At 38.5% G+C, this 24,393-nt stretch overlaps 1 protein-coding gene across 1 annotated transcript in view; it reads left to right on the top strand.

The window, feature by feature from the left end:
- Positions 1-24,393, top strand: part of LOC101846472 (5-oxoprolinase) — a 39,626-nt gene that overhangs the window by 13,425 nt on the left and 1,808 nt on the right. Inside the window, exons 14-33 of the mRNA XM_005089771.3 lie at positions 328-416; positions 2,330-2,411; positions 2,880-3,017; positions 5,095-5,233; positions 5,977-6,089; positions 6,636-6,699; positions 7,805-7,905; positions 8,388-8,424; positions 9,798-9,908; positions 11,107-11,208; positions 12,162-12,336; positions 12,802-12,911; positions 14,318-14,392; positions 15,060-15,206; positions 18,490-18,624; positions 19,244-19,393; positions 20,252-20,326; positions 21,354-21,436; positions 22,370-22,530; positions 23,616-23,713. Of these exons, the coding sequence (XP_005089828.1) occupies positions 328-416; positions 2,330-2,411; positions 2,880-3,017; positions 5,095-5,233; positions 5,977-6,089; positions 6,636-6,699; positions 7,805-7,905; positions 8,388-8,424; positions 9,798-9,908; positions 11,107-11,208; positions 12,162-12,336; positions 12,802-12,911; positions 14,318-14,392; positions 15,060-15,206; positions 18,490-18,624; positions 19,244-19,393; positions 20,252-20,326; positions 21,354-21,436; positions 22,370-22,530; positions 23,616-23,713 (2,185 nt within the window). The remainder of the gene's footprint in view (positions 1-327; positions 417-2,329; positions 2,412-2,879; positions 3,018-5,094; positions 5,234-5,976; positions 6,090-6,635; positions 6,700-7,804; positions 7,906-8,387; positions 8,425-9,797; positions 9,909-11,106; positions 11,209-12,161; positions 12,337-12,801; positions 12,912-14,317; positions 14,393-15,059; positions 15,207-18,489; positions 18,625-19,243; positions 19,394-20,251; positions 20,327-21,353; positions 21,437-22,369; positions 22,531-23,615; positions 23,714-24,393) is intronic.

The following is a 24,393-nucleotide window of genomic DNA, read 5'->3' on the forward strand; positions in this document are numbered from 1 at the left end:
TTATTACTATAAAAATCATGTTTTTGTGGAGACTCTCTACAGTCCTACTTCTCGGTGTGGTTAGGTTTGAACGTTATCTATGATATGTTCATGTTATATTTTTCAAAACTAAGTGAGGCCAGAGTTTTTGTCATCCTATCTGTAAAATATCTCCTCAGCCTGTTCCCTAGTGAAACTCCTCTTCACTGCCTATGAATTCACCTATTCTGTGTCTGGTAGAATACCAGATTCTGAAAGAAAAACAAAACAAAACAAAACACAAAAAAACAACCAGTTTCCTTTTCCTTACCTCACAGTTGTTTCAATGTGTAACCACGATTTCTGTAGATATGCTGGCATCCTGTCAGCCTATGGCATGGCTTTGGCTGATGTTGTGTACGAAGCCCAAGAGCCATCGGCGCTAACCTACAGTGCAGGTACTTACTTACTTTTTACGGTACTTACTTACTTTTTACCTTTTCCTTCCCCTTGTATCGTTAAATGCAGGCACTTCCTTACTTTTTACGGTACTTACTTACTTTTTACCTTTTCCTTCCCCTTGTATCGTTAAATGCAGGCACTTACTTACTTTTTATGGTACTTACTTACTTTTTGCTTTTTCCTTCCTCTTGAATCGTTAGGTACAGCTACTTAGTTACTTTTTTTGAAACTTTCTTACTTTTTAAAAATTCCTTCCCCTTGTATCATTAGGTGCAGGTACTTACTTACTTTTTGCTTTTTCCTTCCTCTTGTATGGTTAAGTGCAGGTATTTATTTACTTTTTGTTTTTTCTTTTCCCTTGTATCGTTAGATATAAAGGCACAGGTAATTGGAGGGTTTGTCTTTGTCTGTCTGCCTTTCTTGCTTTTCCCCTGCACGGAGTGAGGAGTGATTGTTGTCATGTTGGTGTGCTTTTCTTTACACAAGCGAACAAACAAACAAACAAACAAACAAATAAAGATGTCGAGGGAAGGTGCAATTTTCCACCGAGGGCTTAGTTGGTGGTTTCTATTGTTGATAAGTTATTCTGTTAGAGAAGCTTTCTGACACCATCCAGCCAAGATTTTTTGCAGTCTACCCATACCGTGCAGGCTATTGAATAGATATAATCATGATAAAAATAATAATAATCATGATAATAATAATAATAGTAATAATATAATAATAATTTTTAAAATAGTAATAATAATAGTAATAATAATAACAATAATAATGGGAATTTTTATATATCCATAGCAGGTTCTAAGCCCTGTACAATGCAGAATTATTACTCAACTTCACTGATGAATCAAAGGACAGAAAATGCACCTTATGAAACCATTTAGCATCAACACAATTGTAAATAAAAGTAGTGTTAGTCTATAGATCAGCACTCAAGTCTAGTGGTTAAGATTTTGGGCTAACTGTCAGAGGATCGTGGATTTAATCCCCTTCTTGTATAGGTGAACATTGAATCATTGAGAAAGCTATATTTACCTGTATTTCTCAAGTGCAACAAGCTGTATATGTGTACTTGGTTAGCTGCAGATTTACACAGCAGAGAGGGCTGAGCTTTTAGGTCCCAGAGAGAATTGAAATGAAATTAGAACGACTGGCTAGAGGTTTGTTTTGAAGTAATATGGTCCCTTTTAAGGACAAGCGGGCGAACCCAGGTTTCGGGAGTTTCCAGAAATCTTGACCTACACCAAAAGTGGACATTGCCCTACCTGTAGGAGAAGTTTGGTTTATTTGGTTTGTATAGTTGTTTGGTTATAGAGAAAACTCTCCTTGTCTTTTAAAGAAACTGAACAAGGGTCCAAAAACTTTTCCTTTGATTTTCTCAAAACAGCTTTTTTTGGGATAGCCCCCTTGTGCTTAAAAGCGACCATATATGGTCAGATTTTTTGGCCAAGACAGCCACCCATTGTCACTGAGAAAAGTGATTGTTTTATGCAAGTGAACATCTTAAACAGTGCCTTTATAAAAACAAACAAGCAAAATGGGGGAAGTGGTCGTTTGTGCCAGTAATTGTCTTGGACAGGTGGTTGTTATAGCAAGTTGGACAGTATATATATATATATATATATATATGAGCCTTATTGAAAGAAATACAAAAATATTTAATACATGATAATTTCAGTGTGTGTAAACACTATATAGCTATTTAAGATATAATATATACTGTCTGTTGGCAAACGTTTGCTGTTTTATGAATTCCCAGAAAGTTCACTGTATTTAGAAATCAGCTACAAATCATATATTTATATATCATATATTATAATTTTATGGTTAAAAATAAGTACATTTTGTATAATAGTTTCTTTTCACAGGTTCTTTTGTTTTATGTGTTTGCCTGTTTTATGTTTTTCAGAAAACTTTGCTCAGCTCAATGAAAGAATAGCAGCTCTAGAGAAGAAATGTCAGGAAGAGTTGAAGGTGCAAGGCTTTGATAGGTAAATGTGTGTTTATGTTTGTGTATGTGTTTGTGTGTCTTAGTATGTGTATGTGTGTGAGTGTTTGTTTGTGTGTATGTTTTTGTGTGAGCATGTGTGTGTATGTGCATGTGTATATGTTTGTGTGTGTGTGTGTGTGTGTGTGTGTGTGTGTGTGTATGTTTGTGCGTGAATGTATGTATGTATCAACGTCTCTAAGCTTTTTTACAAGATATTTTCTGGGTTTTTTAGGAAATAACATATAGTTTGACACCACACCAGACACTTTTAAAAAAGTCATTTTAATTTTATACACCTAACTCTTAATTCAGTAAATAGAGTGAAGGAAGAAAGATAATGATTTTCTAAATAAGTTATATGAATTTTGTCAATGGGGGTGATAAAATAAAAACACCTACATTTTAAAAAAAAATGTTTTTAAATTTCAAAAACCTGCATTTTTTAAACAAATTGTGTTTTCCTGTGCAGTGATCACATCGAGACCCAGCCGTTCCTGCATCTGCGTTACGATGGCACGGACTGCGCTCTCATGTGCACCGCGTCACCTTCCTCTGACAATGGCATGAGCTGTGGGTTCGGAGACTTCTACACCTCTTTCTTCAACAGGTGATGTTATGCACGTTTATGTTGTAATTATTGTGATGCCAGTGGTCTTGTGGCTGGGCTGTCGGGCTTGCAACTGAAAGGTCTTTGGATTCGAATCTGGTCTGGGGACTGGCGTCATGTCCTAGAAAAAGACGCTTTACAAAAAATGTTCCTCACTTCATCCAGGTGGGAATTTGCTTGTCACCTTTTAAGTCAATATGAAAAAAGCACATTTCTCTGTTATTTTGATCTTCTGTGCAAATTGTCTTTGGCTTGAGGTCGACACTGAAGTCATGATGGGTCTGTGGTGGCTCCCTATGCCATCAAGGACTTATGTGGTATATGTTTGGAAGAGGTTGGATGAAAGGATGGTCAAACCAGGCCTGCTTAAAGTGTTGTGAGCCCTATGTATAAGGGTAGGGGTAGATTTCTTGTCTTGTAGAACAAAGAGGTTTGTCGTGCCACAGAGTTCTTCTATGGCCTTTCCACTTTTGTTGTATGTTCTGTATCCCCACTGAGGAGAGTGGCCATTAAAATCACCTGCAGCTATTGTTTTGTTGTATACAGATTCTTGGAGAAATGAAAAAGAGCAGTCATTTCCCGGGGGGCTGTAGATGTTAAATATTGTGAATTTGCAACCTACGTACCAAATTGTATCTTTTTGGATGTTTGTTCTTGTGTTAGTTGCAATGTTCTCAACTGTTCTTTGTATGTCATTTCTGATGTAGGTGATTACACCCTGGCAGTCAGGGCATGTGCAGGTATAATGGGTGTAACCTGGGATATAGGGGTCTGTGTTACGGTGAATAGTTTCTTGTAGTAGGGCAATGTGAATTTCCCTTGAATCCAAAAGGTGAGAGATTTCTATTTTTTTGTTTGCGAGGCTGCAAACATTGACCGGGAGTAGTCTAAACTGTTCTGTTTTCCCTGTAGCTAACTTTTCACCAGCAGCCTGGGTGGACACTGCATGCGGGCCTTGATAAACGAGGCGTCGTCCAAGCTCGGATGAATTTATATTATTTTTCTTTGCCATGTTCGCTGGGGAGCCTGTGGCTTTTCTTCCCACCCAGGTCTGTGGTCTACCAGCAGTCCAATACATCTGGCATTGAGATTCCACAGCTGCAAGTTCTCTCTCTCTCAAAAGTGGGGCAACGCACTGAACAGGGACTGACTTCCATTTTACATGTAGTCGAGGTACGATCCACTGTCGTTCATTCCCTGCCACTGCTGTCTCCCAGCAAATTGTGGAGGGTTTGATGCGGTCTGACCCTGACAGCGTTGTTGAGCCAAAATTTCACAGACAAGCGGCTTGTCACGTCCTGGATCCTTTGTGTCAATACGTAGACGCCCGTGTTTAGGCATGCCATGTCCCGGAGGCCTATCCCGCCCAGTGGTGTGTTCATCCTTGTAAGGCCCAGAACAATCAATAGAGATGCACTCGGCCGGAGGTAGATCACAAGCCAACCATAGGGAGTGTGTAGAAGAAGTAGGTGAGGGTGACAGAGGAGGACACTCACTCAAGGGAGAGTGAGAGTGTGTTGGTGAGGGGCATAGCATCTACCATGCGCCGGTGGGTTCTGCCCTCCGCACCTTGAGGAGCCACACCTACTCCCAGTCTGTTGTTTTTACCCCTCCAGGCGAAGGGGGGGTTGGTTTGTTGGTGCCAGCGATTCGCCATTCACCAGAGCCACGTCAGTGCAAACAGGGATCACCTCGGGTAGGTGCGGTTGGCTAGACTGGGAGAAGCTATATGAGATGTTTGGGTGTTTCTCACCTTTTAAGTGAGGTCCTTCACCAGCCCTTGATACCCCCTATTTTTTTCATCAAAACCCAGACAATTGAACAAGCTTTAAGATGATACAAATAACCCCATATGCCCAAAACATAGTTGAGCACCAGATTCCACCACTTCTTGACACACGTTTCCAAAAAAAAGAAAGCGCTGTAAGATTTTAAATTAATCTTTTGAGAGGGGGAGGGGTAACTATTCTCATAACTTGGGTTGACATTTAACTTAGAATACATTTATTTGTAACGTGCAGTAATTTTGATTGTATAAAACATGTATTTAAGCAAGGTTCGTTTTATTTTTTTACAGGTACAAAACAGAGTTTGGATTCACGCTGAAGGGCAGAGACATTTATGTGGACGATGTCCGTGTGAGAGGCGTGGGAAAGTCACAAGCTGCTTCGGCCAAAGAGATTCCCAAAGCGGCTGGACCCCCTGTCAAAGAAAAGGTGATTGCTCTATCCTTGCGCAAATGAAATGTGAGACAGCATGGTGAAATCAGGCACTCGTCGAAATAATGTATTCAAGGAAACCTACATTTTTCTCGCTGTCTGGCAATTTTTTTAAATTTTCTTTTTTTGGTTCAACACCTTCTGTGTCCAGTTAAGAACACGTTTCTGTGTGAATTTACTGAAAAATGTTGGTCAATGGCTAAAAAAAAGTTGATTTGCAGTTTTCAAGACTCACAAGCTTTGGAAGTCACCAAACTTTGGCAGCTATTTTCTCGCTAATTTTACCTCTGACACCAGGCAACTCCCACCTCCTTCAATTGCAAATATATGATATTGGTCAGCTGATCAGATGTACGATGCCCCAAATTTAAAAAAGAATTTTAAAAGTAAGTAAATTCCATTTCTTGATCTGTGGTATATGTAGCATGTGCTCAAGAAATATTTGTCGAAATTCACATTCGGAACTATAATTATAAATACAGTAACACACGGATAGGTCGAACCCAGAAGACTCGAAATCATGCATTTGTCGAACTGTGCCTACGGTCCCATTTTTTCTTCTTTTTTGTCTTTGTAAGATATCCCTCGAACAACCAAGGCGGGTCCCGACTAATTTGAGCTATCCGTGTTATACTGTATTAGTATTAAAATTATTATTGTTATTATTATTTTACTTTAGTTTCCATGACTTGGTTTTGAAGAAAAGTTTTTCAAACCTGTTGTTGTTTCCCTGTCTGTAGACGGTGAAGTGCCACTTTGAGGAGGGCTGTTTGGAGACTGCGGTGTTCCGACTCGAGAATTTGTCAGCTGGTCACAAAATGGATGGGCCAGTCCTCATCATTGACAAAAACAGGTAACTATTTGAGGCCACACACTTTTTCATGGCACCACAATCTACAAACTAGTGAGTGTTTGTTGTTTTGTTTTTTCTCATTTTCTCAAAGTTTTCAATTGAAGTCTAAAAACATTTTTCAGTTTTGTGAAACATTTTCAGTTAATTAGAAACTAAAGTAAGTCAAACTAAAATCTCAAATGGAGATGCTTTAAGTCTATAGTGGTGACTTAAGTTTAAGGCTTCTCAAATTGTCTATAATTTTTTATTTTTTTTTGGTGTGTTTTTTAAATTTATTTCCGTCTTTATCACCCGCCTTGTCACAATTTAGGACACGGGCTTTAATCCTGCCTGTTAGGGCCAACCCGGGCTGAGAGGGATACTGCATCCCAACTGAAAGACTGAGACACTTGATTAAAAATTCTCCCCACACAGGCATCAAACTCTGATCTTCTGTGGGCTGTGGTGAATAGCTTATCTGCTACTCCACAGACAACTTGGGGGTGGGATTTTGCCTATGAGAAAGAAATGATTATGAATTTAGAACTTTTCCCTCTTGCTCCCCAGCACCATCCTGGTAGAGCCGGAGTGCCAGGCTGAGATCACTCCTCTAGGAGACATCCGCATCAAGGTTGGTGAAGTGTGACCAATCCAGACACCTTCTTTTTGAAAGCTGTTGAAAAAATAAATTGTATATCTTCAGCAAGCTATTCAAACATTCTGAGCCCATAAAACAAGACTGAGTGTTTTGGTTAGAGTACAATCTTGTATGTAGATTGAAACCAATTTTTTTTTTTTTATGAAAGTTGTAACATGTGTCAGGATGTGGGGGAATCAGGCGTTCGTCACTTTTTGGACATGTGGAGTTATTGGTATAATTGTAAAGCTTGCTCACTTGTCTTGCTTTCAGTGAAAAAAATACTCATCTTTCATGAATAGAAGTTGAGAAATTTGCAATTGAAAGAGGTGGGGATCGCCTAATTTCAGAGGTAAAATTAACGAGAAAATGGCTGCCAAAGTATGGCGACTTCGAAAGCTTGAGAGTCATTAGAAACTGCTCATTTACATTCCTTGTGTCTTAAATTAAAATTTTAAAGTAACATCCACACTGAAATGTGGTTTTACATTGACCTTAAAGGTGTTGGAGTCGAAAAACAAAAATTTGCTAAAAATTGCCAAACAGACAGAAAAATGAGTTTCCTCTATTTCATTATTTTGACGAGCTCCTAATTTCACACACGCTGAACACATATGCTTATTTTCAACTAAACTTTCTGCCACAAAAAAGCAAAAGCAGTAGGGGTTTTTTTTAACGCCCTTATCAACACAATTTAGATCATTTAAATGACGGGCTTCCGGCCCTTCCTGTCGGGGCCAACGTGGGTTGAAAGAAAATTAACACGTCTACTGAGAGACTGATATATGTTATAAAAATTTATCCCCACTTGGGAATCAAACTTGGTTCTCCTGCATGTGACAGCAAAGTGCCTAACCACTACACCACAGATACCGGTAAAATGACTGAACATTATATGCCTAAAAAATTACTGTACTTTTTATGCCCTAAAAATGACTGTACGTTTTATGCTCTGGAAATGACTGTACATTCTGTGCCCTAAAAACGACAACATCTATGCTTTAAAAATGACTGTCCCTAAAATGGCTGTATGTTCTATGCCTTAAAAATGACTGAACACTGTATGCACTATGCCAGCCATTTCTTTCTCTCCCGTCAGGTTGCCAGTCAGAACAAGAAAGTCATCGGCACCGACCTGGATGCAATCCAGCTGTCTATCTTCTCTCACAGGTTCATGAGCACGGCTGAACAAATGGGCAGGTGTGTTATTTGTACGTTCCAATATATAGAGAAAAGCCATTGCCAGTGTACTTGACAGACTACCAGGATGATTCTATTCACACAAAAGCCTTGGTTGTTTTTTTGTTTCGTTTTGTTTTGGGTTTGCTTTTTTTGCCAGATAGTTAATTTGTTTTTGTTTTTCAATGAGTATTTTGGGGGCAAATAACCAAAAACTCAAATAACCAAAAACTGAAAAATGATTAATTCAAAATTAATTCAAAGGAACCGAATAAAACAATAAAACGGTTGAACTTGCTCAGTTGGTTGAACTTGCTCAAAATCAGACGATTAAGCCATGTGTACGAATCTCAAGCATTGACTCTTGTCTTTTTTTTCTCGTCAAATGAAACCTCAGTGTTGTCAGTTTTGAGATATTATTCTTGGTTCTAAAAGAAAATAGATACAAGAACGATGTTTGATCTTTGTAACTCTTTGAGTTTCTCCGTCGTCTTTTGCGCTAGGGTGCTGCAGAGAACATCTATTTCAACCAACATAAAGGTGAGTCTACCTGTGCCATGTTTTTATTACATTTCTTTTCTGGGTGTTTCTTTCATTTCTAGGCTAATTACATCTCCGCTATATCCTGCACATTGATGTGACTTAATCAGGAGCTTGTAAGGAACATGCCACTTATCTAGGAAATGAAATGTATATGTTCTAGGTTTAGTGATGGATAGGGTGTCAGAGTGCCTGTCAGATGATTTTGTTTAAGTTCCAAAATACTGGATAAAGTAGAGCTTCTTCTTGTTCAAATCCATGTGGTTACTCAGGGGGTTACTTACCGTAAGATCTTCATTTACATTCTCCAAAAGAGAGACATCGTCAGTATGTTTGAAATTAAAGAAGGTGTAAGGTTGTGTCTTACTATTTTACGGGCAGATAGAAAGATATATTTTTTTATATTAAGGATTCTTTTCAATTATAAATTTTGCCTGGATGGTGGCCTAACGGCCTGCTCTTCTATGATTTTCAACCACCAAGGTATCTTTAACATGTGTAACATGCACACAGGACCTCTGAAATTTGTTCATCTTTATCTGTCTGAGCAGATTAGGTGCTCGTTCTTACTTAATGTCAGGTGTGTGGAGGAAGAAGGAGATTGAGTCAGTGAGTGAGCAAGAGAGGATTTTTTAAAATATTTTTTTTTACAAACTGAGAAAGAAAGATGATTAAATGAAGAAGAGGAAGAAGAGAATTTAAAAGGTAGATTAAGAAGAGAAAATTGGACATCGTCCTATAAGAGTCAGTTCCACGTATCAAGGTTTTAAAGAATTTTTCAGGAGGAACAAAAAACTGATTAATGTAGGTATGTATGAATGATCAACACACCGGAAACGATCAAGCCCTAAAAGTGTATCATATGATGTGCGATTTAGGAATTCATGGCTTTACTGTTGGTTCCGTAATAATTTTTGTTGCGTCATCCAAGTTGTAACAGTATTGAAATCCATTCCGCACATCTCAAGATGAGCTAATTTGGAAGCAGACAGCTATGAAAGATAAAACAGTTATTTGCTTTTTATTGCGATTTTAAGGTGGGGAACTCAATGAAAACTATACTAAAATGAAGCCTATGATACGCGCTTTCGATTGGTGAAAAAAAAAACATTTTCGCTCCAAAATCATGATTGTCAGATCTGGCTTTTATAGAACGACATGCTAGCACAGACCTTTTTCAAACCTGATGCTATTGGCATGAGAGCCAAGCACTGTACCTCCTGGCCACATTTTCTCCATTGAACCTCTTAGCCCCACCTAAAGAAGCGCTAATCCTATCTTATTTCATGAAATAATGCGCTTTGAACATTTTTTTTTAAATGGTAATGTGCAGCATAAATGCTATTTATTATTATTATTCTTTTCCTGTCTAGGAACGTCTCGACTTCAGCTGTGCAATGTTTGGTCCTGACGGGGGACTCGTTGCCAATGCTCCACACATTCCGGTCCACTTGGGAGCCATGCAAGAAACAGTGCAGTACCAGGTACACTTCTTAAACTTCCTGATGGAAGAATTAGGTATAGCATTTATAGAGGGCTGTTTTCTGTTCATACTTAAGGTATGAGCACTGTACAATTATGTGAAGTAGATGATACACACGCACGCTGGCACCCATGCACGCATGCAAATACATGCGCATACATGTTCAGTCTTGGACACATGCTCACCCTTTTTTTTATTTAAAGAAAAAAAAAAGTACATTTACTCAACTGAAAAGGACTGACAATATTCATAGTCTAAAAAGTTGTGTTTCAAATGGGTTTTTAAAAGACTCAGTATTTTCTATTCCTCTAATTGTTTTGTGGGAGGGTGTTCCAGATTGTAGAGCCAGCAAATGTAATAGTGATGTAGATTGCTGTCTTTCTCTTTATAGGTAAAATTGGGACTTCAATGGTATGTCATATTATCAGCAAGCTGTTAGAAATAAAATGTTTTAAGCTCAGAAGGTAAAACTTTGAGGAGAGAGAAAGATACTCTTTTATTTTTCTTAAAAACATTGTACCTTCGTTATGGTACTTGGCTACCTTAGAATGACAAGGTTCTATTTATTATTTTTGGTCTTTTTGAGTTACTAAGACCAGGAGGTCAGAAACCAATTGTTATATCTGCTCTATCAGAATCATAAGAATATTCAGAGTCATTATCAAGATATTCAAAGAATTGTAGTCGAACAAGCTTGACATGTGAAACTAAAAATTCTTTGCTTCAGATTTCTCAAAACTAGGTACTGAGCAGATAGAACGTTGTAATTCTGGGTTAGCGACTCATGTTGAGTTTAGCTAACACATCACACGCACAATGTCTAAGTAATTAAGATAGAACCATTTTGATAGGATGAGGCATACACCACCTTCACCATCACCTGCCCCATAGACTGGATGTCGGTTGGGGCGCTTTTGAAGATTTGGTCTCCAGCTTCCTCCACTCCTTCCCGTCTTCAGCTTTTCTGAGCGTGTCTTTGAGTTCCAGGCCTGTCCATTGCTTGATGTTGTCCTCCCAACTCTTCTTTGGTCTGCCTCTGCTCCTTTTTCCCTGGATGCTGCCTTGCAGGATCATCTTGGCAAGCAGCATGAATGGGTGATGTGTCCATACCTTTGTAGTTTGTGTTTCTTGACCAGAGTGAGAAGGCCATTCAAGGACCAAAAAAAAACCCCCAATGATGTGCTATTGCCTGTTTTCAGATGAAGACTCTTGGCGCAGATTTTCATGATGGAGACGTGGTGCTGAGTAACCACCCACAGGCAGGTGGAAGCCATTTGCCCGACCTAACAGTCATCACACCAGTGAGTCGTATATGTGAGGCAGCATGGTGAAATCAGGCGCTCGTCAAAATAATGAAAGTCAAGAAACTTGTATTTTTCCGCTGGTTTGGGAATTTTTATTACATTTTTTTGTTTTTTTGGCTCAACGCCTTTCTTGCCCATTAAAAAAAACATTTCGGTGTATATTTTTCGGAAAAATATTGATTAAAGGCATAAAACATGTAAATTTTCAGATTCCACAGACTCTCAAACTAAGGAAATAACTCAATTTTAGTGGCCTTTTTCTAGCTAATTTTACATCTGAAACCAGGCGATCCCCACCTCCTTCAATCACCAATATCTTGACTTGTATTCGAAATAAATTGATATTTTTTTCATCACAAGCAAGGCAAATGGACAGGCTTTATGACAATACCAATAACTCCATAGTCCCCAAAATTGATGAGCGCCTGATTCCACCGCGTCGGGACACTTATGTCTTTATTTTCATTGTGATGCTAAGTATTAGTATTATTATATTTTTTTCTTTATTTGTTGTTCTGTCTGTCTTCCTTTCACTTGCTACACCCCACCCCAACCCACCCTCATCCCCCACTCCTGGCTCAAACCAATCCTATTCTGCAACATACAATTTGTGTTAGTTTCCTTGTTGCAGTTTGAGTTCCATTTCATGTCTATACTTTCTTTGAGTATGATGTCTACTGTTTTTTTTATTTGTCCGTTTGTCTGCCATTCTCTCTGTCTGTCTGTCTGTCTGTCTGTCTGTCTGTCTGTCTGTCTGTGTCTCTCTCTCTTTGTTTCTCTCTCTGTGTCTCCCTCTCTGTCTTTCTGTCTCTCTCTCTCTCACTCACTCTCTCTGTCTCTCTCATTCTCTCTCTATCTACTCTTTGAACAGTTTTAAAAGTTTTATTCGAAACATTTGTTAGCACTATTATCTTAAATAGTCGTCTGTCGTTCTATAACATTTACTGCAGGTTTTTCACAAGAGCCAACCGAAGCCTGTGTTCTTTGTGGCAAGTCGCGGACACCATGCAGACATAGGGGGGATAACTCCCGGCTCCATGCCACCGCACTCTACATCTATCTTCCAGGAGGGTGCTGTCTTCAAATCCTTCAAACTGGTGGAAGCTGGAGACTTTAAGGAAAAAGGCATGGCTCCGTATTAAACTCAAATTTTTATTTTTGGCTTGACACTTTTTAAGTCTATTTAAAAACACATTACTGCGTGGATTTTACTGACTTAGGTTGATCAAAGGCACAAAAAATGTAAATTTGCAGTTTCCAAAAACTCTCAAGCTTTGAAAGTCACCCAAATTTGGCGACCAATTTCTCAATAATTTTCTTTTGACCCCAGACAACCATCCGTTCAAGTTTTAAAGTAATTATTCTTGACCTTCCTCTGACAATTGTATAGTTACAAGCACAAAACATTCTCTCCATGAGAAACTGCCAAAACACTCTCCATTAGAAAGTGCTCGTATAAAATAATTACATGCACCTAATATTCTCTCCTGTAGAAATTGCTGTTTTGTAGTCGTGTGTTTACATTCAAAGACCATGAGTATAAAACTGTCAGGTTTTTCTACTTCTGTGTATGTGTGTGTGCATGTCCAGAGGTGACGGAAGCGTTCAACGACCCGGCAAAGTACCCGGGAAGCAGCAGCTCCAGAAACCTCCACGACAACCTCAGTGACCTCAAGGCTCAGGTGGCAGCCAATCACAAGGTACATTTTGACGGTTCCATTCTAGAAACCCATATGCTACTATTTTTAAACTTTGGGGTTTTTTTTGCTTTTCCGTGACGACAGATTCTTCTTCATCACTTATCTTTTCGATGTGAGGATAGCACGTTTCGATGTGAAGATCGTACTCTGTCCTAACATTGAAAAGATATGTGATGGAGAAAGATCTGTGGCCACAGGAAAGCAAAAAGAAGTTGATTTTTGAAAAATGTGGCTCACAGGTTTCTTGAATTGAACCGTCAGTTTGGTTGTCAGCTCTCCCTTTCTGCTGTCATCGAAATTTAAAGAAAAAAAAAGAACAAAGTATTGAATATGTTTTTTATCTACATTTCTTCATTGACATAATTTGCCTCATTTTGGAGGTGGGCGCTGCTTTGAATCAGCACGTAAGGACCAACCTGAGCTACCAATACTATTACTACTATTAGCAGATGGACATTTTGTGTTTGTTTCAATGTTGCTGACTTTTGCCATGTATATAAGTCAAAGGAGCGAAACATAAAGATTCATCCAGAAATCCGGATTTTTAAAAATGATTCAAGGCCATCCTTTAAGAAGTTGTTACACTTATGTAGAAACAGTCTAGATTCGAGATGAATGAGTACTATTATTAGTATTACCGGTACACAAAATGATTCATAAATTGTGAGTCCCCCCCCCCCCCCCCCTCCTTTCCTGTGCATATTTCCATGCGATTTAAAAAAAAAAAGTTGCCATCTCTGATAGGACAATGACAAAAATTATAAGTAGCTGGAAATAATAATATGATACATTAAGGAAGGAAAAGACTGGAATGTTCATAATCATTTATTATTGAATATAATGAAAGATTTGTTCCCAATTCTATTCTATTTCTTAAAATGTGTATCATCATAACTTTATGTGTTTACAATTTGTCATGTCTTTTAACACAGACTTCTCTATTCTGTAATTGTTTAATAGTTGGTTCTTCTTCTTCTCCACCTTCTCCCTGTTCTTCTTTTCTTTTCTTCTTCTTCTTTTTCTTCTTCTTCTTCTTCTTCTTCTTCTTCTTCTTCTTCTTCTTCTTCTTCTTCTTCTTCTTCTTCTTTTTCTTCTTCTTTTTCTTCTTCTTCTTCTTCTTCTTCTACTTCTTCTTCTTCTTTTTCTTCTTACTTCTTTTTCTTCTCCTCCTCCTCTTCCTCCTCCTCCTCCTCCTTCTTCTCTATCCTCCTCCTCCACCTCCTCTTCTTGAATCGCACTTAAAGTCCGATTTCTATCCTACACTGGGCTATCCTGCTAAGTTCCTATGTTGGCCTGTACAACTTCTCTTGTATTGTTAAAGAAGCTGTCCATGTTTCACGCCATTGGGCCATGTGTATCCTGCACTTCCTTAATTGGTATTGGTACTGTTTTCATGAATTCAACAGGGCATTCAACTGATATCCGATCTGATAGATGAGTATGGTCTCAATGTGGTGCAAGCTTACATGAAGTACATCCAGGTAAGACTGGGCACTTGTGCTTCTCTCAGTTCTTGAAGTTTTGCGCAAAAGAGAAGTCTCACAACTGAAGTTTGGTCAAGCAAAGTGTATCAAGGTGTTGCAGTTTCTTACAATTTACATCAAAATTTGAAGCCCATACTGTGGGTGGCTGACAGGTTCTCTGGTGTATTTGCTTCCTTTTTCTTGTCAAACATCTATCAGTGGGTGGTTGGCAGATGTTCTCTTGTGGTTTGGGCCTTCTGTCCTATCAAACACCTGTCGTCTTTATCTTCCCTTCTTCTATTTTGTGTTTGTTACTCTCTTGTAATACCTCTAATCTTCGGCTCTTATGTTAAATCATAATATGACTTTATTGTGTTGGAAAGTGCAGTGAAACTCTTACTAAAATAACTAAACATTTATCATCATTATCCCTCCTCCTTTTCTTTGTATGCTATTCTCTAGTTAATAACACCTCTAAGCTTCAGCATTTTTATGACCTTATTGTGTTGCAAGTGCCATAAAACCTTTTCTAAACTAAACCAAAGAAACACTTGCTTTGTAAACTTTGTCTTGAAATGAAAGATCCCTGTTTTCTGCTCTCTCCCCTTCAAATTGTCATAAGGGTCTCTCTTGTTTAGTCCATACATTGAAATATATGGAGACAACTTTTTGTTTTATTTCTTAGGAAAATGCTGAAGTGGCAGTGAAGGACATGCTGCGTGAGATTGCATCCAAAACGAAAGCAACAACAGGGAAAACAGAACTGTACGCTGAGGACTTCATGGATGAAGGAACTAAAATCTGCCTGCGCATCACAATTGATGAAGTTGAGGTCAGATGTAATTTTTTACAAACTTTCCCTTTCTATTTTGTTCAAAGTGGCAAAATGAATTATATATTATATAGATAATCCTTTCTGTCCAATGTTCATTTTCCTTGTCTTCTTTTCTCTGTCGCCCTACACGGCATGACTTTTCGCCCAATTCTGTTACTTTTAGTTCGCGTGACTCAGCAGCCCGCCGGAGCTCCCCGGCTCGGGGTCACGGGGTTAATGAGCCCTGAAGCGACTTTGCCGGTTTCGGTCAGGAAGTTCGCATTTTTGACTATGTTTAAAACGATATAACTTCTTCCCCATCCCACATAGCAAACCATTACGCGGATGTACTAAAAGCTCAATGTCTTGAGATTTATTCTGCGTTAGAATGGTTAGTTTCTGTGCCTTAGTTTTTGTTCTAGACAAGTGTTTGTAGAGTACTCAATTTGTCCTATTTTAGTTACAAACTTATGAATAAATGATTGTTAATTTAAAAAAGGCTCGACAGATCTCTCCAAAATATGTGTTAAACTGACTACGAACATCATGTCTTTTTCCATGAGAAATCTTAAATCTGTAGTAATAGTCAAGTTATAAGAGAAGAAAGATGCACATCTGCATTTTTTAACTAAAGACGATCAGCGTTAGCTCTTATTTTACTATTAAACAAGAGAAAGTTACTCTGTGGTTGTTCATGAATCATGCTGTGTCTGTGGCAGCCTGCATACAACTAAAAAGATATAATATAAGCGATTAAAAAAACTACAAAACCGCGTAAATACATGGGCAGAGATAAACTTCTTGTATGAAATAAAAATAATGACAGCTAAAACATTCATTCTTAGTTTTTGTGTAGGAAATATGCGCGGACACAATTATGAATGTAAAGAAATCAGTCACATTGTCAGTTATTGCAAATGGTCATAGAAACGGGAAAAAAAGCTGGAAAAGTCTGGTGCTGATTCAGTGTCCCTGGAAGGCTAGAAATTATTCTTATAACCCAATTACGAGAAGTCATCCCTATTATTCAGTCAACTTACAAAATTTAGACTTAGCGTTTTAAGAAAAGTAAGGAATTTCTGGAGTGTAACAGATACTGTTCGTGTATTAGATCTACGTTGAAGATGTATTGTAGCACTAAAATCGATTTGTACTTTTCATTGAGAAACTTCATGGTAACTTTTATAAACTTTCGAGAAAATATGCGAATATTCACGATTATATTAGACACATAAAGTTGTATTTGGAGGAATTACTTCATAGCGAATTGTGTGCCCGATGGATAAAATTGTAAAATTACAGCCTTCTATGATATGTGCAGATACCATCTTTTCTGAGTATCTGCACCAATGTTATGTCGTTCATGTTCCAAAAGTTCGACAGATTTTGACGATGCCTTTAAAAAATTTTTTTTTTTTTCATTCACGCCAGTCAAAAAAAAATTACAATTTAGCATTGCCGACTCCAGCGCGTCTAACGAAATAACCAGACAAGTTACAACGTCCGTTCTTTTTTGAGTCTCAAGAGCAGAAATGCGTGCTTTGGGTGCACTGAATGAGAATTACCATAAATACAAGGATACACCTTAAATTGTACTTTGAAAAGTACCAAAAATTAGGTCGGCCCAGACAGAGCGACGACAGGGAGCTGACCCCCGTGACCCCGACGTGATAAGGCACCCGGCGGGGAACCCCCCGCGGCAATTAAAATTCCACTGCCGGTGCGCCGTGCCTAATGGTTACCCACCACCAACTATTTTTGCCTCATGCTTTATCCTTATATTATGTTCGCAGAGACTCATTTTTGTACACGTGTTGTCTCTTTTCACTTATATCTTAAGTTGGTGGTAAGCGGTTTGCTCCTTCTTTCCTATCAAACATAAATCTATCTATGATTGTCATTATCCATCCTCCTTCTTTTCTTTGTATGTTACTCTCTAGTAACACCCCTAATCTTCAGCTCTTTTGGGACCTATTTGTGCTGCAAGTGTCTTAACACTCTTACTCAAACCTCAAACTAACCGATTCTAATGCTTTACAGGACAGTCAAATGTCAGTACTTTTTCTTTTAAGAGGAGGTTGCCAGTCACCAGATATAATTGAGGCTAATTAAAGCCTCATCAGTGGGTGCTTGGCAGGTGCTCTGGTGTAGTTTGCTCCTTCTTTCCTATCAATCATATATCATCCTTATCTCTCCTCTTTCTTTTTGTGTGTTTTACTCTCTTGTAAAAGATAATCTATTCTTCAGCACTTACATGACCTTATTGTGTTGCAAGGGCTGTAAAACTCTTACTAAAACTAAAACTAAAGCCTCATCGGCTTCAGTAGTAACCTTTGTAGTCAAGCACAAAGCCGAAAAGTGAGGTACAGATACTGCATTTTTATCTTTGCCAAAAGAGAAGCCACCCAGATGAAAGATCCCATGAGATCTCTGCAGCCTGTGGATAAAAATGCAACAACTATGATGCAGAAATGGTAGCAATTGAAACAGCACTTTACCATCTCCACACAGTTTTTTACTTTCATCCAAACAAAATGCAGAGTATTGTGATTTTCACTAACTCACTATCAGTCTTGCAAACGTTAAAAAATTACCATCATTTAAACCAAGACTTGACACATATTTGGCTCCCTTCACCTGATAACATCCTGTGGCGTCAACCTGGTGATGCAGTGGATTCCCAGACACTCAAACATTCCTGAAAATGACAGAGCAGACACACCCGCCAAAAGGGGATCTAGACAGGAACAACCCAAAATTCCAAAGTCATACAACACTGCAAAACAAATCATTAAAACCAACAAAAAACAAGATTGGATGAGCAGATGTGCCTTGAGAAAGACAGGCAGAGCAGTTTTCAAACATCTGATCCTAACAAAACAAAACAAAATGACGATATCAACTACCTACAGAGAAAGAAACAGACCACGATCTTCCTCCTTCGAACAGAACATTATACTGCTCAACTTTCACTTGAACAGAATAAAACCAAAATTTCCCCTATTGTGTCTGTTGTGTGACTATGCATGAGACTGTAGATCATCCCCTTTTCCACTGTACAGCCCTAAATGACATCAGAGCTACACTTCTCCCTTCGAGACCTAACGTAGACAACACACTCTACGGAACATTACAGTTACAGCAACTGCAGCAAACCTGCACTTATCATTACATGGCATTGGTGGACAGAAGGGCGAGAGCCCAGCTGTTTTTGGATCAATAACCACAACAACAAGTCTCTGCCAAAAGGCTGTCAGTATTAACACATCATGTCCTTTGACTTTAATCCTGGTTGTTTCAGGGCACAGCTGTATTTGACTTCTCCGGGACGGGCTTCCAGGTTCACGGCAACACCAACGCCCCTCGCGCCATCACACTGTCGGCCATCATCTACTGCATGAGGTGCATGGTGGGCCACGACGTGCCCCTCAACCAGGTCAGACACTTGTGCAGTTTCACAACAAAATGGGACAAATGTTTGTGTCGACACAGTGGAATCAGGCGCTAGTCTTTTTTTTTTTGCTTTGGAGTTATTAGTGGTGTCATCTTAAAGTTGATTCATTTGTCTTTCTTTTGATGAAAATAGTACCAATATATCTTGAATAGAAGTAGAGATATTTGCGATGAAAGAAGGTAGAGTTCGTCTGGTGTCTGAGGTAAAAATAAATGAGAAAAAAGCCACAAAATTTTGGAGATTTCCAAAGCTTGAATGTTCTTGAAATCGGAAGCTGCAAATTTTAATTTGCATTTTTTGTGGCTTTGGTCAATGGTTCTCAGTAATGATCCACAGAGAAATGTGTTTTCAAGTGGACATAAAATCATATCTATAGAAATGTTGTTTAATGTAGAATGTACATGCAGAAATTCATGAAGAAATATTCATAAATAGAAAAGTTATAGGAGGTAGAGTAGGGTCACCCCACAGCAGCCTTGGTTCATGGATTTCCCCCAGCACAGGGGTTTATTTACCTGCGGCATTAAAGGGGTTAAGATACAGGACTGTGAAAGTTTGACCCTCCATAATTTATATCTGTTGTCTTGCGGTATGGTGACAGGGATGTCTGAAGCCAATCCGAATCGTGATGTCCCCTGGCAGCATCATTGACCCGTCGGAAGAAGCAGCTGTTGTGGGTGGGAATGTGCTGACCTCACAGAGGATCGTGGACGTCATTCTGAGGGCTTTTGGCGTGTGTGCCGCCTCGCAAGTAGGTTGTCAGAGTTGCCTTTGTGTGTTTGTTTGTGTGTGTTCGTGTGTGTTAACTGCTATATGTGTTGGTTTGTGTGTGTGTGCATGTGTGCGCCGATGTGTATTTTTGTGTTCCTGTGTGTGTGTGTGTTCCTGTGTGTGTATGTTCCTGTGTGTGTTTGTTTGTTTGTGTGTATGTGGTCCTGTATGTGTTTGTGTGGGTTTGTGTTCTTGTGTGTTTTTGTTTGTGTATGGGCGTTCCTGTGTGTGTTCTTGTATGTGTCTGTGGGTTATCCCATGTCTCTGCTTGTAATCCCATGTCCCTGTTTTCATGTGTGTGTCTCTATGTATGTTAATTTGTGTGGAAATGGGAAGTGGCCATTTGTACAGATGGCTGTCGTATATACAGATAGCTGTTAGAGCAGGTTCAATTGTACCTACTTTTCTGTCTCTGGCTAATTATGTGATGTGTAGGAAACAACTACCAGTCTTCATCTTTCTCACCTATGAATCCTTTTTACAAAACAATATGGACGCTAAATCATTAGTGTGTGTCATTTTGGGGGGATGTATGTGAATGGGGAAGTGGAGCTTTTTAATGTTCTAAATGTAGCAAACTTTTCTCTACCAGAATTGGTGTCATTGGCCACAGCAGAAGCCACAAGTCATCGTAACCTTTTATTCTTCTAATTCTTCTATTACACTGGAGAAATATTCTCCTCTACAAATGTATTGGTCTTTGTCAGGCATTGACAGACACGCTGTCATTATTAGTAGTAGTGCTCAAGTAGTAGTAGTAGTAGTATGTGAATGTGAATTTTCCTTGTTTATTTATATGAAGGTCTCAACATGCTGTCCTATTTTCTCAATCCTTCAGGGTTGCATGAACAACATTACCTTCGGCAATGAGAAAGTCGGTTACTACGAGACGGTGGCAGGTGGCGCTGGAGCAGTAAGTGCATGTGTACTCAAAGCTTTGGGGTGATTTCGTGTTTGCTGGGAAATGTGTGTGTTTATTTAGAGAACCGTTGAATATTGGTAAAATTTGATATATATATATATATTTGTCAATATCTTCTATACCCTGCAGCAATAGAAACTTTCCACTTTGTTTTTTGTAACTGTTCCCTTGTTCACGTGAGTTAGTGTGCGAAATCTTGCACGTCACTCACCACGTACTGAACGATAACTCCATGCTGATCTTTTTCGTGAACAAATATTTAACCTTGTGATCAGGGGACCACATGCAAATTAACACGTTTTGTTATTTAAGTTCAGTCGAAATTATGAAATCGTCTAAATTGTGTTTAGATCATTACATAAGCAATTTTAGAACCGAAAAAAACAAAATACTTACACATTTCAGCTGGTTTTTGTCGACTTAAATTGTTTTACAAGATGCCAAGGTTAAGCCCCCTAGAACGCTGTTGGGCATTTTGAATACCCCAAGCTGTACTATCGGCCGGTAGAGTAGCGCAGATGCTTCATTGCTCCCATCCTGCCTTCAATATCCTGAAAAAAAGGTTCCAAGTCACTGGAGTTACACATAACAGACCCAGACCAGGCAGACCACAAGTCAATACTGCCCAAGAAGACTGACAGATACTGCTCTTGCATCTTTGAGATCGACCTTCTCTGCATGTCAGACCAATGTGCAGAACATGCCAAGTTTGTGTCTTTGCAAGAAACAACAATGCCCGTTACAGACGCAAATTCTTTAAATGAAGGGTTACCAGTTTGTTCTTAACACCGTGCCACCCCATGAGACATGATCAAGAAATAAAAGGTGACACACTTCTTGACACATTTTGAAATATCTCTGTGTCAATGTTTGGTTTTTATGTGTTCAATAATCAGCACAATACAGGCTTTTCTCCAAGTGGAAAGTTTCTATTGCCGCTGTGTATATATTCCTTCAGTTTCATTATTTTGACAAGCGCCTGATTTTACCTAGATGCCTCACGTTTAATATTTCTCAGGGTCCCAGCTGGCACGGACGGAGTGGCGTGCATACCCACATGACCAACACAAGGATCACAGACCCTGAAATCCTGGAGAAAAGGTAGACAGTCCACTCCTCAGAACTACAAAGTTCTGATCTACTCTGTACCTAGTTTTGAGAAATTTGACGCCAACATTTTTTCATTTCACAACACTTCAAACTGTTAGGAATGCAATTTTTTAAATGTCTTGAATATTCTTACAATTTTAATAGAGCAGAAAGAGTATTTAGTTTCTGACCTCATGGGTTTGGTAACTAAAAACAGCCAAAAATGTCAGGTAATTCAGAGTTAGCGAGTCTTTTTTTTTCTCTTGTGCATGATATTCTGTGCTCATATTGCAAGCAAGCCGTATAAAGGTACTAAGCCCAGATAGCAAAATTTGTGTTGCTATCATGATAAAACACTACTGTGGTTTGCAATATGGCGCTATTGTTGGGATTTCTAGTGGTCATGCTACAAAAATGGGGACATAGCTCAAATGAGCTGTTTTTTTACACGCTATATAGAGCAAAACTATTCTGTGGATTTATCTAACATTAATATCAGACGAATTTCTTTTGACTTCCAAATGTTGTGTTCACATTTGAAATGCAAAACTTCAGTGTGGAGGAAAATAATAACAAAAAAAGTTGTACATTGCGAAACACCAAAAACCAGTGGATCTGGACAATAAAGGTGTCTTATATTATTATTATTATCTTATCTTATCTTTTTATCTTATCTTATATGTTCTATATGAATGTATGATGTAGGAACCCTTCCTGTATTTCTCTCTGCCTCTATTTTGCCCTGCCCTACTGTTGTCTTCAGGTTTGTGTGGGGGTTTTTTTGTTGTTTCTGTTTGCTTGACCGAAGTGTTTGAGTCTCATTTCGTTGATCGTAGAAAGCATACTACACTGTGTATCATTATCAAGTTCTCCCAATACACTTTCATTTTGTTCTTTTTGTTTTCTCTGTCCATTTGACCCAAAGCATTCTTCTTCATCTCACAGGTACCCAGTGGTTTTACAATGTTTCAAGCTCAACGAGGGCACAGGGGGAGATGGTCAGTACCATGGAGGGGATGGAGTGGTTCGTGAGCTGATGTTCCGTGAACCGTTCACTCTATCCATCCTTACAGAACGCAGGGTTTTCCCTCCGTATGGACTGAAAGGTACTAAACTAATAATAAATAGCATTTGTAAAGCACATACCCCTGCTCAACAACAAGGCCTATGAGCTTTACACTATACTATATTATTATCCCAGCAGACCATAATACACTCAGAAACATTCTCAGCTTCCTGAGAAGCATACAGTGCAAGCAGCTGATTAAGCGCTTAAATACTAACAAACTGAAAAAATCTTTCCTGTCTATAGCTAATAGAGTGTCTTTCACTTCGATTTAAAGAAAGCTGTGACATTCATACTGAAAACAAATACCTCGTCATCCTTTTGAATTTGATCTCATCATCAGTGAGGGCTTTTTTTGTTGTTGATATTTTGGTTTTGGTTTATGGGGGTTTTTTTTATAAACCAGATTTTGATATGACCTTGTATTTGTATTCTTTTCCAAAGGATTTTTGCATCTGGTTCTCTGTTTTCAGTTTCTTAAAAGTGTTGTTCATTGTTGTTTGTTTTTTTAATAAGTGATAAGGTAAAAAATCATCTTGCTCTTGCATACATTATAAATCAGGTTGCTCTGATGATGATGAGAGAAGACCTTTGGCAGGTTCTGATTCTTTACTATCCCTATGTCCTTTCTGTCTCTGGTTTTTCCTTGCACTGAATGTCAATCATTGTGTAGGTTTGCTTTTCTTTCACTCCAATTCAAACAAGATTTTCTCTTACAAAATACTTATACTAAAGATGATAATTGCATTTTTTAGCACATTATGTCCATGCTCTGCGGCATGTTCTCTGCACTTTACAAACATTATTACCTTAGCAGACCCTAGACTAGAACACTCAGAAAATTCTCAGCTTCCAAGGAAGCATGCAGTGTGAGCTGCAGAATGTAGGCTACATGCTCAAACGCTAACAAACTGACAAGATCTTTCTTTGACTATAGCCAGGTATCCATTCCCACATTCATGAAGTGAGGAAAATTCATGTTAAATACCTTTCCCAAGGACACAATGTCAGGCCCCATACAGAATTTGAACCCATAACCTTACAATTGAGAGCGTGAAAGCCTAACTACTAGACCGCCAACATCACAACTGTGTACATGTGTAACCTCTGTCTCCTTGTTCTCAGGAGGTATGCCAGGTCAACGCGGTCGTAACCTGATCACGTACTCTGATGGAAGGGTCATTGATCTGGGAGCCAAGAATTCAGTGGATGTCAAACGTGGGGTGAGTTTTACGACAATTTTCTTTTTCAATTTAAAAAAAAAAAAACTTCAGCACTGTACTTCACTCAGCTTGGGTCGTATCTCTGTGCCAAGTTGGCATCATTTACTGTAGTAAAGGGAGTCAACAAAAATGTTCTTCTAACAGATTATGGTTTTGTAATAATATGCCTAATTTTCCCTTACTGTTGTAAACAAAAGAAGTAGAGATATAAAACAAAGTTTTTGTAATTATACAAATGTATTCTTTTGTTATCACTATGATCTGCATTGCTTTTGTTTCCTAAATCATTTTAAAAGTTTTTCTCTAAATTATTCTGTAAGTAACCGATGAGACCAGGTCTGTCTTCAATTAATCAGATTCTGTTACTTAAGTTTTCTGTGCACGTACTAGTCATCTCTGTAAGCTGTTCAGATGTACTAATTTAGTCCTCAGAGAAAGTTGCATTTGAAAATAGCAAAAGTTGCAAAAATTTGCTAAAAAATTAGCAAAAGTTGCAAGACGTGTATAGCTAAAACAATGCCACGGAACTATTGGAATACATTGTTGCTATGCTCATTGCAATCAAAATTAACCAATATGAGTTTTGTTAGATCAAAACCAGAAGTTAAAGTTAAATGTGAATGTCTACCAAAAAAAAAAAAAAAAAAATCACGGAGGTTGCCTGGTGACCAAAAACAGTT

This window comes from Aplysia californica, unplaced genomic scaffold (genome assembly GCF_000002075.1).
Source record: "Aplysia californica isolate F4 #8 unplaced genomic scaffold, AplCal3.0 scaffold00009, whole genome shotgun sequence".
Lineage (NCBI taxonomy): Eukaryota > Metazoa > Mollusca > Gastropoda > Aplysiida > Aplysiidae > Aplysia > Aplysia californica.